The sequence below is a fragment of the Parambassis ranga genome, chromosome 4, assembly GCF_900634625.1.
Source record: "Parambassis ranga chromosome 4, fParRan2.1, whole genome shotgun sequence".
NCBI lineage: Eukaryota > Metazoa > Chordata > Actinopteri > Ambassidae > Parambassis > Parambassis ranga.
The window spans coordinates 4,811,523-4,823,372 of record NC_041025.1 but is presented as its reverse complement, the minus strand read 5'-3'; the positions used below and the strand labels follow the sequence as shown (position 1 = coordinate 4,823,372).

Genomic DNA, 11,850 nt, shown 5'->3' with positions numbered 1-11,850 from the left:
ACCTGCTCGGCTTTGTGTTGTTTACGTGACCTGACAGTCTCACACCTGTGACCGCATTACAGCTGATAATAAACATATCAGTGCGCAGTCACACCTGCTTATTAAATCCCGTAACCACCACTTATATGGTTAAAGAGGCTGCTCCATGAGATGATTTCAGATAACTATAATTATTCCACTGATGAAGTGAATGGTGTTTCCGCTGCGGTGTCGTTGCCATAACAGCAGCGTGAAGCCGCGGAGGTGCCTTTGCAGTGATCGGTATCAGCAGCGCCTCTTAGCTGCGCTCAAATCTCTGTAAAGCTTTATTATTGCTCCATTTCGGACTTGCCTTGTATAGTCAACAACGCCGTCTACTGCTAAACAAGCACTGCTGTCACACGCAAGCGTGAAATCTGACGTGATGCTCTTGCCACCGTCCCATTCAGCCGTTTGTTGGGATCCTCCCTTCAGACAGTCGTGCGTATGCGCTGGTAGCGAGACAACGGCATTGTCAGAGCGCTGTTTAAACAGACACGGCCAATTAACAGAAAGAAATCAATAACGTGATCTGGATTGATTTCCTGCGGCAATGTAAAGATGGCGAGAGTGATCCACAACTTGCTGTTATTTGTAATCAGACTTGCGCTGAAAATCAGAGTTTTGGGGTATTGGTCATTGATATACGCGTATTGTGCTCTCTGCACCATCGTAGCCCTGCTGAAACTTTGGTGGAACATCGTCTTGAGGCCGACAGCAACCTTCCAATGGGTGATCCGTGAAACTCCCCCAGCTTGTCTGAATGACACGTCCTTGGGAACCCACTGTTATGTTAGGATCAAGGTAAGACACGCACACAGACAGACACACATGCACTTGGACATGAAAGGTGTCTGTTCCCTGTAAAGGGGAAAACCCATTGTGTGTGTGTGAGAGAGAGAGAAAGGCACAGCCTCTGTCCTACAGGCTCCGGTGTTCACATGTTTTTATTTATTTTATTTTTTCCACACCTTTTTTTCTGTCATCGTAAAAAAAAAAATCCATAAACCAGGGCCCGATGTTGTCTGTTTATGTTGGATATTTATTTATTTGTGAGTGAGGCGGTGTTTCGGCGGAGTCACGGTTTGCTGGCGCGGAGCTCAGGTGGTGCTGAAAGAACAGCTCCTCCGCCTCGTGTATCTGCAGCCTCTAACTACCAACCTACTGTGTGTGTGTGTGTGTGTGTGTGTGTGTGTGTGTGTTCATCGTTATGTAATTAAATACCAAGGCAAGTCTGTCACTAAAAGCACAGCTCTAATGTGAGGGGTGGGAGAATCCTTCACTACAGCAGAAGTCCTGCACCTATAACAGGCAGCAAATGTGCTTAAAGTAGGCTGCCATGTAATGTAGTAACATGCTACTGAACAAACTGTGTGCATCATGTTGAACAGGTAAATCACCTGTTTTGTATCAGATCTATTATAAACGTTTTTGTGCAGGGAAATATAAGCATACATGAACACGAAACTAATAATGATAATTATAACTTTATTTACCATTAGAAACAAGGCTTGCAGGGGGTAAGAGCCAGATAACACATATAAAGCAAACATGAATAAATGGTTAAAGATAATTAAGATTCAATATATTTAAAGAAGAAAACATCATAAAAGCTTTTCTGTAAAAAAAAAAATGATTCTCAGAAGTGATGTGAAAGACGTGGAGCCTCACCCCCTTCAGATGGGTTAATTCCAAAGTTTAGGGGTTTCACTATGGATCTGTAAAACACCACAGGTAATCCATCACCTCATCATTAATAAGCACTTACTTGACCTATTGTTATGCCAACTTCACATTTATGGTAGTGGACATAAGTGAGAGAGTTATTAAAACATTAGCTTCATTATGTTATGTTGTAGACACAGCAACTCCATGCAAGTACCAGAGAGTTGTTTTTTAAAAAATAAAAGCCTGTACAAATATATATGTATGAATTATATGCATTTAATATGATTTTTATTCCACTGTATTCAACTATTCAGCAGCATTTTTTTGAACAAGATGCAGCTCCTGGTGTTCAGCCCTGAGCTGTATGCCGGCAGCTGTCCTGCACCTCTGAATTCTTAATGTACTGTATCCATTACTGCTGATGTGTTTATTTTGCTTCACCTGCAGTTTCATCCTACATTTAGCTGCCTAATCAAAGTGACAGCGTATCAAGGATGACACAAAAAAAATGTTCAGCCCACTAATGTATGTTTTTGCTAATGTGCGGACACCTGATATTCGCACTAGCAACTATGCACAGTCAGGTGCTATATACAGCTTAAACATATGTATAGGACCTCCACATACAGTATATAGTGAATAGACTTTTCAGGGAAGTAGGAGACATTATGTGTCCTCATTATCAGGTTTTTTCTGATAACTGTGTGTAACTAAGGTTGTAACATCATCTTCTGGTCACATCTTATCTGTGTTTGTTATCAATATGTCAGCCAGTGTTTATACTTGTTATATTTAGGCCACTTTTATCTATATATATAGATTGACAAAATAGCTACCTTGCTGAATGATGGTGCCAATGGTGACCAGTGTCATGAGATGCAGAGATAATTGCTTACAATAAAGTTGTAGCATGCACACACAGGGCAATGGCATCATATCTAAAACACCGAAAGTATCTTTTTTACATGTGCTATACTAAAATAGATATCTTTATAAGCTGATATCAGCAAACAGGCACTGCTTTAAAGGTCTTGTTTACCTGACAACCCCTCTCTATTCAGCCTGTCATGTGACACATTCAAGCCTCCACTTCCTCCATCAGGAACATTTAATTTGATCTTCTATATGTCACCATTTTCTGTCATTTTTTCCATTCAGCCTGAGGTGCCCTGGCCACTGCTTGTTAGGGATGGGGAACTTGCATATCAGACACACATCAGTATTCAATATACAACAAGGTGTCCCTGTTTTGTTTTTCTGTATCCCTCTGTACTTATTAGCTCCATTAATAGTCATTCTGCAGTGCTGACTTGCTGTTTGTGTTTAAAGGTGTTCATGTGTGTCGTTTCCCTGTGCAGGAGTCTGGCCTCAGGTTCCACTATGTTGCTGCTGGAGAGAGAGGAAAGCCACTCATGCTGTTTTTGCACGGCTTCCCCGAGTTCTGGTAGGTCAAGGGGAAATCAGGGTTGTGTGAACAGCGGGAGCTCGTCTGCACTCGCAGTGTAAGATTTAGTTTTATGTGCAATTGCCTGAATTATGCCTGAACTGTAACATTTTTTGCAGCATTCTGCAAAAGCAAATCCATCAGCAGCAGAGGAGTCCTCATTCACAGATATGATTTGCGGTCAGGGAGGAGGGGAAATAGGTCTAAAGCAGTCAAGATCTCTTCCTCCTGATATGAAATGAAAAATGATGCCGATTGTTGCGCCTGGATTGGGGCCAAAGAGGCTGTCAAGAGCTGTAAGCCTGTCCATATCTCTCACATACTCTCCACACTGCGGACAGGACAGGGATTAATTAACAGTAGACGGTAGCTCTTTCTGCCTGACTTGCCATTATTCTTCACAAGAATGATGAACCGTGCAGAGTGAGATGGTTGGAAGGAATGTTTAACGCTTTCTTAATATGTGCTAATTCCCTCTTAGAAATGAGAAAGAGGAAAGTGTGTATGTGTCAAAGGAGAGGATATGGGGTCCAAAGGGCTTACTAAATTTCAAACCTCATCTATATTCTAAGTTCGGAGGGATCAGTGCTGGTATCTTATCCTGACTCATCAGAATCACAGGCAGGGAGGCCCATCATTCAGCCAAGGAGCAGGAGGAGGAGGAGGAAGAGGAGGAAGAAGGGAGATTCAGCCCTTGATGTATCTACAGTACTGCAGAAAAGATCTTCAATTATGAGGTCACCCTAGTTTACATGATCAGTGGGTGGATTAGAATCTAAATCAGCTCCTATTATCCAGAGGTGACCTTCACTCAACCAGAAAGAAAGCTGAGCTTTAAGGGAAAAAAAAAGTTGGGGAACTTGCCGTCTTAAATTTGAGCAGACTAATGAGCATTCTAACGGAGCACGCCACCAATTTTGTTTTGGGTGCTAGTCAGCCTGTGAAAAACAGTTGCATAATGTCATATGTTCGACAGAGCCTGTGTTACAAACTGAGAAACAAAACGGATATAGAGGAATTAAAGTTAATATGCTTTTTCATTGCATCATGGGAAATGTAGGAATCTGTGTTTTGGGGTTTAAAGTCATAGATGGACCATTGGGTTTTTAATATGACTCTAGCAAGACTCCCAACTATATTGAAGAGTAGTATTGTAATGTTACTGAAAATGTTTAGATGTGTCCATTTACACAGCTGGTTGCATCCTTTGCAGCCCAACTTATCCCAGGAATCATTACACAGTGTTGATGGTCGGATTATTATAACATTACATACAATACAGTAACAGACTCCACAAACTAACCTGATGGCTGAGGAGTAAACTTCTGTGTAAAAAAAGTGTCATCTGCAGGAAGTCTTCCTAGGAGCAGATCATCAGATGTGACTGGTTGGATTGTGCTTTTTTGGCATGACTGCTGCCACCATGAAACCATGAAGACCATAATAATCATAGTAAAACATGAACATCTATCCTTCTATGCAGCTACATTTGTGTTACCGTACTTAAGTCTATCTGTGACCCCTAAGGGTCACATCAGCAGACTGACTGGATAAGATGGGTACAGTAAGAGATTGCACCTACATGAGTATAGAAGTGTACAGCATCTGGTTCAGGGGCTCTCCCACTGTCAGTCTCTGACTATGACTGCAACCTTGGGATGACACAGCTGTCACTGCGAGTGTGTTGCTGCAGCCATGGCTGTGTTCTGGTTGTTATGGCTGTGGCTTTAATGTGGTTTTTAATGAGCTTAACACTGATGACATAAAGGGCATTCCTAAAGCATTGCAGGTCTATATAATGCAATATGTGGGTATATCCACAGCACGCTTCACCACCTGGGTACTATTGCTCCTTCCTGCAGTATCTGCAGAGTGAAGTGTATAAAACCTGAAAAGTACAGACTAAGATTTAATATTGTTTAGTGTGTTGTTGTTAAGTGAATTTCTCCAATCTGTTTGTGTGCCTCAGGTTTTCATGGCGCTACCAGCTGCGAGAGTTTAAAAGTGAATTCCGCGTGGTGGCCATCGACATGAGGGGCTACGGTGAGTCCGACTTGCCCCTTTCCACTGAGTGTTACCGCTTTGATTACCTGGTCACTGACGTCAAAGACATCGTGGAGTACCTAGGTGAGAATATCTGTAATCTTATAATTAGAGTCCAGGATTGGACGGTGTTTTGACATTGTCGTGGGTCAAAAATAAACTTGTTTATCAGTCTTAAAGCTGTGGACAGCCCTCAGGCCTGCAGCACAGCATGACAAACTTCCTGTGACTCATTCTGAGTGAATACAGGACATTGTGCAGATACAGAGACTGTAGCCTGCTGACTGCATGCTCTAACACTAGCAGGGAGCCTGCCTGAGGCTTCCTGCACATACCAGTTAATGATTATCTGGCCAGAATTACATTTCTTGCTCCTTTCCTGGCCAACACCTCAGTTATGCTCACATGTTCTATAAGAACATGCTCTATATTTCACATCTGTCACCTTGTCATTACATTTGTTGTAGAAGCTGCTTTAGTGCCAATTGTTTTAGTGTCGTTTTTTTAAAGGTGATGTTGTACTTGGTTAAAACATGCTATTTATGGGCATGACATTTGATTGGTCAGATGTTTGCGCATCTCCAGATTATGGAGGACAATGGCTAAATTACTGTAACAGCTGCAAAATAATCCAAATGCTGATAATACAACAATCTTATTTCTACCACGAACGATGATTAGCAGACTTCAATAATAAGACAGCAGGTCCGTCACTTTTTAATGTCCCCAGAAACAGCTGTGAGCATTTGTAATTATGTATTTCAGCATCTGTGCTATTATCATAGCCAGGAGGGGCTGGGCAGGAAGGAGAACAGTATTAACAGTGCAGCGTAACTCATTGTGTGTAAGTGTTCATTAAGACCTGCCTTTAATACATATGGTTTACTCACTAATGAATATTATGCTGCACTGTTCAAGAAGGTCTGCAAGAGAGCCAGTAAATATGAATATGATGCTCCAAGTCAGGCAACATTCGAATAAAAATGTGTCACATTAATAAGTTCATTGTTTTTCTTTAATAAAATCACCTGTGTGGAATAAGTATCCACTTAGATCCGGACCGATCCTGTCTTTGTGTGTGGGAGAACTAATAAACTTCCTGCTCTTCTACCGCTGTCTCTTTGGAGACTTCTTGCAACACGATGTGTTTATGAAATATTCCTAAAGTAAGAATAAAATTGTGCATCAGTATGCCCCTCATATCTATGTGTGTGAGCTTTGACCATGCATCCTTGAAAATTCTCTGAATGAAGGACTTCGGTAGTCTTTGGTACGACTTCGCTGTTCCCTAGGCACAGGATCAGTCCTTCAGTGGGACATAGCATCCTAGAAATGTAGCCTAGAACACATCTTTGACTTTGAGAAACACTCATTATCTCTTTTATTAGGAAACTGACGTTTTGTTTTATTAACATTATTGAATGATAGTCCAATTTCTTTCGATCCCAAGTCTGTTTTTGCTCTCCTGAGGGACATGTTTGATTCTCAGGCTGCTAATTTGTACTTGAGAAGAGGTCAAGAGAGAGGTAACACCAAAACACACACTCTGTGCCTTTATCACAATTTAACAGACAGATTGTAAATATCAAATGAACACCTTCCTTATAAAACATTGATATTCTCTCAGAAAGTGCTCTTCAGATCTCAGTTGATGTTTGGTAGTTTCTTATGATGCTTTAGCTGTCATAGAAAATTTCTTAACAGGCTTTCAGGAGCTGAGCGCTCAATAATGGATATTGCTGAGCAAATGGTTCACTTAATGGTCATTTCAGTGGAGGGAGGCCTGCACTGATTGCATGTTAACTGCTGTTCTGTGAGCTGACGTCTCAGAGCCCACATGGTCCACAGGTTGCAGTTGTCTGTGATTTTTCTAAATATGACTGTTCCTCTTTAAGAACAGCAGGGCCTGCTGGGTGGATATAAATGGTGCTTCCACAGGTAAAAAGGGATTAGTTTAAAGTGACAGTAATGTTATCAGACTGATGCCTGACCTTGATGTATTTGGCTGTATGTCATGATATACATCCATTTGATAGGTGTAAATGTCCTCTGAAGGAGAAAACCTGCAATAAAGAAATGAGAAGATTATTGATTTTTCTGGCAGTGACATGTTGAAACATCAGCAAGGACATCTAGATTCTTCTTCTTTGTCGTTTGTGACAGTGACGGTGTTTTATGTGTGTTTGCTTTTTTTCCTCTAAGGATACAACAGATGCTGCCTTGTTGGCCACGACTGGGGCGGGACCATCGCGTGGCTGTTTGCCATTCATTACCCAGAGATGGTGACCAAACTCATCGTCCTAAACTGTCCCCACCCCTCCGTCTTCACAGGTAGGAATTCACTCCTCAGACAGTCGTTGTGAAGGCAAACCAATTTTCTGCATGTTAATTAAAGAAGCTCTGGTTTACCTCTTGGGTTATTACCATAATTATTATCATTAATTAGGAAGTATTATTACTTCAATTCAATGTTTTCATCCATCTGGTAAATCCTCTTCTGCCTTAAGGAGATGATGATGAGAAGCTAATTACAGGAGGCTAATGTGAAGCTGGAACAGCTGGTTTAACTGGTGCAGGCAGACAGGCAAAGTCAGTGAGAGCTGTCACGTCGACGACCTCACGGTGTGTGCAAACTTGCCTTCTAATTACTGTTGGGAAACTGATCTCTCCTCTCCTCTCCTCTCCTCTCCTCTCCTCTCCTCTCCTCTCCTCTCCTCTCCTCTCCTCTCCTCTCCTCTCCTCTCCTCTCCCCTCAGATTATGCTCTGCGCCATCCGAGCCAGCTGCTGAAGTCCAGTCACTTCTTCTTCTTCCAGCTGCCCCGCTTCCCGGAGCTCATGCTCTCCATCAATGATTTCAAGGTGGCGTGCTGTGTGTGCATGAGCGTTTTCAAGGTCAAGGTTGTTTGTGTGTACGTGCGTGTTCGCACAGTATTCATGTGCATTGGTGTATGTTTCACATCAGGCTATTTTTAGCATGTGCATCAGGGTTATCTCTAAAAATAGCCAGCTTGAAAAGGGATATTTATAGTATAAAACACAGCCAATCCCACGGGAAATGGACAGATTCTTTTGTCAACAATCAAATAGTAATTCATGATCACCATTTTTACAAATCTGACTGAAATTTTACAAATTTTGACTGTAGTATTTTGCATCAATGAATATAAGATGCTCTTCGCAATTTTTAACCTTGTTAGCTTAAATATGTTTCAAATAATAATAATACAGTAATATCAAGCTAATAACAAACAACAAATCATCATTGACATCTAATAATATTTCTCCTCTCAGTAGCTGGACATGTTCTGCCTCAGTCTTTTGATCTATGCCGATATATAGTAAAATATGCCATTATCAATGGACCAATATTCTTTCAAAAAAAAAACTGTATTTACAGCATATGGACAAATTATAGCCGCTGCTGGTAGTTGTCAGGGACAGGGTTATCTTAAAAAGGAAAATGTGTCTGTGTGTAGTCAAACTACTACAAGCTACTTATCATGAAGACATCATGTGACTCAGGGCACCACCATCTGCTCAGCTGTGATGCTGCTTCATCAACAGAACTGAGGCAACTCAAATGACGTGATCATGCATAAATATATCTTTCTTATATTTATATTATATTATATATATTATATTTTTCTGCATTGTGTTCCGCGAAAATGTTCGGCAATTTATGTACAGTGAAAATTCACTGATACTGATGTGATAGGCCTATACTGGGGGTTTGTTTAGACCTCCCTGTAAAATCCAATATTTCTTTACACCAAGTAGGCTCTTGGCTTTTAAGATTTAAGTTGCAACATTCTTGCTGAAGAGTTGTCTAGTATTTCCGACTTTTGCTAGTGACACAGAATGTTGCTGTAAGTCAAAGAGGCTGAGCTGTGTCTGGAGGTCATCAGAGTAGATTTCTTCACTAAAGAGCCTTTTGTGACTCATGTAACAGTGACATGGACGTCCTTTTGTGAATGTTTTCACAGACTAGCTCAGGGTTTGTTTCTGTGTCTGCTGCAGGCTCTGAAGGCGTTATTCACCAGCCGCAGCACGGGCATCGGGAGGAAGGGCCGATGGCTGACTGCAGAGGACCTGGAGGCCTATCTGTATGCACTCTCACAGCCGGGGGCTCTGACAGGAGCCCTCAACTATTACAGGAATGTCTTTAGGTGGGGAAGATTTTTTTTATATATATATATTCTATAAAGGGACTGAGAAATACCAGGTGGAAGTTATACTTTGCAAACTAGAAGTCAGAGCTGTTGTGTTCCTGTACAATTCAGAGTTTCCCTATCTTAACAATACCGCCAATGCACTACATCATCATCATCATACGTAGCACTACCATCCACATGTGTATATATTGGGCCGCACTGTGTACCATTAACTAAATGAGATGAGTAGACCTAAGTGCTACAGTGTAACACTAGCGTTCTTACCCATAGCAGCCATCTTGAATTTTGAAGTCAGGGTTGTTGAGGAAAATTTGACTCACGGAGACGTTCCTTTACAACTTCATGTCAAGTAAAAGCATAATGTTATGTAAACAGCTGTGATACAAACAGTCAGAGAAAACATCTAGTCACTGATGGAGGAGGGATGCTGTTGCCATAGGAAACAATTAGTTTGTGGATAATGTAGGTTAATGTATGATTACAGTCACTTTTAATTGTGTAGTATAGGATACAAATATAGTAGCGCCATCTACTGTCAGAGCTCTGATGGGACAGAGAACCAGAACCATAATACTATCAATTATTTATATTCACTTACTGTTCATTCTTACATGTACAATTGGCCAGCTGGCCAACGGTGATTGGCACAAATCGGATCAAAGAAAAATAGTTTTGACATGTGAACTGTGCACACATGACCGAGCACACCATCTGCTCCACTCTCAAGCAATGGTTCATATCTCGGAATAGCTTTTATTCGCTTATATAAAAGGAATCTCACTGACCCATGTCCAATTAGTCTCTCAGTGCATACTGTACCTACGTACCGGGGACGCAGGGATACATACACATGCACATACACAACAGCCATCCATCCATCTGGTTATTTCATATATATATATGCACTCACCCTGTTTGAGACATGGGGATGTTCACGTGATTTTATTAAAAGCTCTTAAGTTCTTCATTTTAGTTGGACAGCAGAGAGACAACTTGTGTTTTTTTAGATTTAAAATTGGGGCATCCGAAAAATACTTTTTTTTTTATTATTCTCCACTGAGGGAGAGAAAACAAAAAAATGATGCAATAGACGTAGGCAGAAACAGATTCCTCAAATAGTGGATGTCTCAGAGCCCAGTCTTGCTACTTCTCCTGTTAATAAGACATACATGTCACGCTGGCTCTCACCATGACATGTCCTTTCTTGGAGGAAAGAAGCACAAACAACACCACAGTGTCCAACAAGAGAGAGCACTGATGCCATTTTAGGTTGCTGAGTTCCAGACATTTCTTCATTATCTTTACTTTAAAAAGTTTTCTCTTTACTGTTTCCTGTTCCTAGCTCACTCCCTCTGAGCCACAATCATGTCAGGTCGCCGGTGCTGCTGCTGTGGGGAGAGCGTGATGCGTTCTTGGAACAAGAAATGGCTGAGGCCTGCCGCCTCTACATCAGGAATCATTTCCGTCTCAACATTATTTCTGGGGCCAGCCACTGGCTTCAACAGGACCAGCCCGATATTGTCAACACCCTCATATGGACCTTCCTGAAGGAGGGAGAGGGACGTAAAAGCTACAGGAACTAAATCCACAGCGAGGCCTCCTCCTCCTCCAGCACTCCCTCCTCACTCTTTCCGTCTCGCACCCGCCTCTCCCGGAAGCCTGGAATATGCCTGTGATACCAAGCGACATAGTGATAATGCAATTATTCTTTAAATCTTTCACATTTCAGATATTTTTTAAAGGAGTGAGCCGTAAAGGAAAGAATTAAAGCACACTTCTCTGGAGAGGACACTGGAGAGGACACTGGACAGTACGTATGACACATACACAAGATATTTTTTGCACATTGACATCCGCCTTAAAAGTTTGTCGGTTACAGCGTTACAAATGTGTGGCAAAATCTCCTTGTGACTTGTATTGTGTGGTGCCTTTTTGACTTTTTGAGTTGTCGCCGTGTAAAGATGTCCAGACAGACTGGGATGTGGAGTTGTCTGCTATACTTGTGTGTCTCACTGGGTCGCTCCACTCTACTTTGGGCACAGTCCTCTGAGAGCCATAACTCTCCCACTTCCCTTTATCAGGTGATGTTGTCAAAAGGAGCTTTCTGTTTTGTATTTGACTCGCTCAAAGGTAGAGAATGTTGTTCTTTCTGTAGAGAAATGTCAGTGATGGTTGACTATTGTACTATTTTGTATCTCTTCCTACACACTGCATTTTGAAATTCACTGAGCCAGGTCTACACCATTTGATTTTATAAATAAACTGAGTAAGTGTCAATCTGTTGGACCTCACTTTCCGGCCTGTTTTAAGATAATAATAATAACGTGTTTGAAGCTTTAAGCAGAGAGCATCATGCCCCCATGTGTTTGGCGCTGTCTCAACCAACAGTCACTCTGTGCTTTTACACAGAGGAGATGAAAAACACCCAGAAATAGCAAGAGATGTCCTGATAAATATAGCACAGCACTGAGTGACACAGCAGTAAGTTTACATCTTCTCTCTTA

The 11,850-nt window shown here is 41.5% G+C and overlaps 1 protein-coding gene across 1 annotated transcript; it reads left to right on the top strand.

Annotated features, from left to right (window-relative positions):
• Positions 1-579: 579 nt before the first annotated feature.
• Positions 580-10,929, top strand: ephx4 (epoxide hydrolase 4). Its single transcript, XM_028404364.1, has 7 exons — positions 580-822; positions 3,045-3,130; positions 5,100-5,257; positions 7,376-7,504; positions 7,930-8,033; positions 9,192-9,340; positions 10,689-10,929. The coding sequence occupies exons 1-7, from the start codon at positions 580-582 to the stop codon at positions 10,927-10,929; spliced, it is 1,110 nt and encodes a 369-aa protein (XP_028260165.1).
• The last annotated feature ends 921 nt before the right edge of the window (positions 10,930-11,850 follow it).

What these genes read in the sequence shown, in the direction of transcription:
- ephx4 (XM_028404364.1), top strand. Translation starts at nt 580, where the DNA reads ATGGCGAGAGTGATCCACAACTTGCTGTTATTTGTAATCAGACTTGCG. An exon ending in CCACCCCTCCGTCTTCACAG is followed by an intron (nt 7,505 to 7,929) that starts GTAGGAATTCAC and finishes CTCTCCCCTCAG; the next exon opens with ATTATGCTCTGCGCCATCCG. An exon ending in TATTACAGGAATGTCTTTAG is followed by an intron (nt 9,341 to 10,688) that starts GTGGGGAAGATT and finishes TCCTGTTCCTAG; the next exon opens with CTCACTCCCTCTGAGCCACA.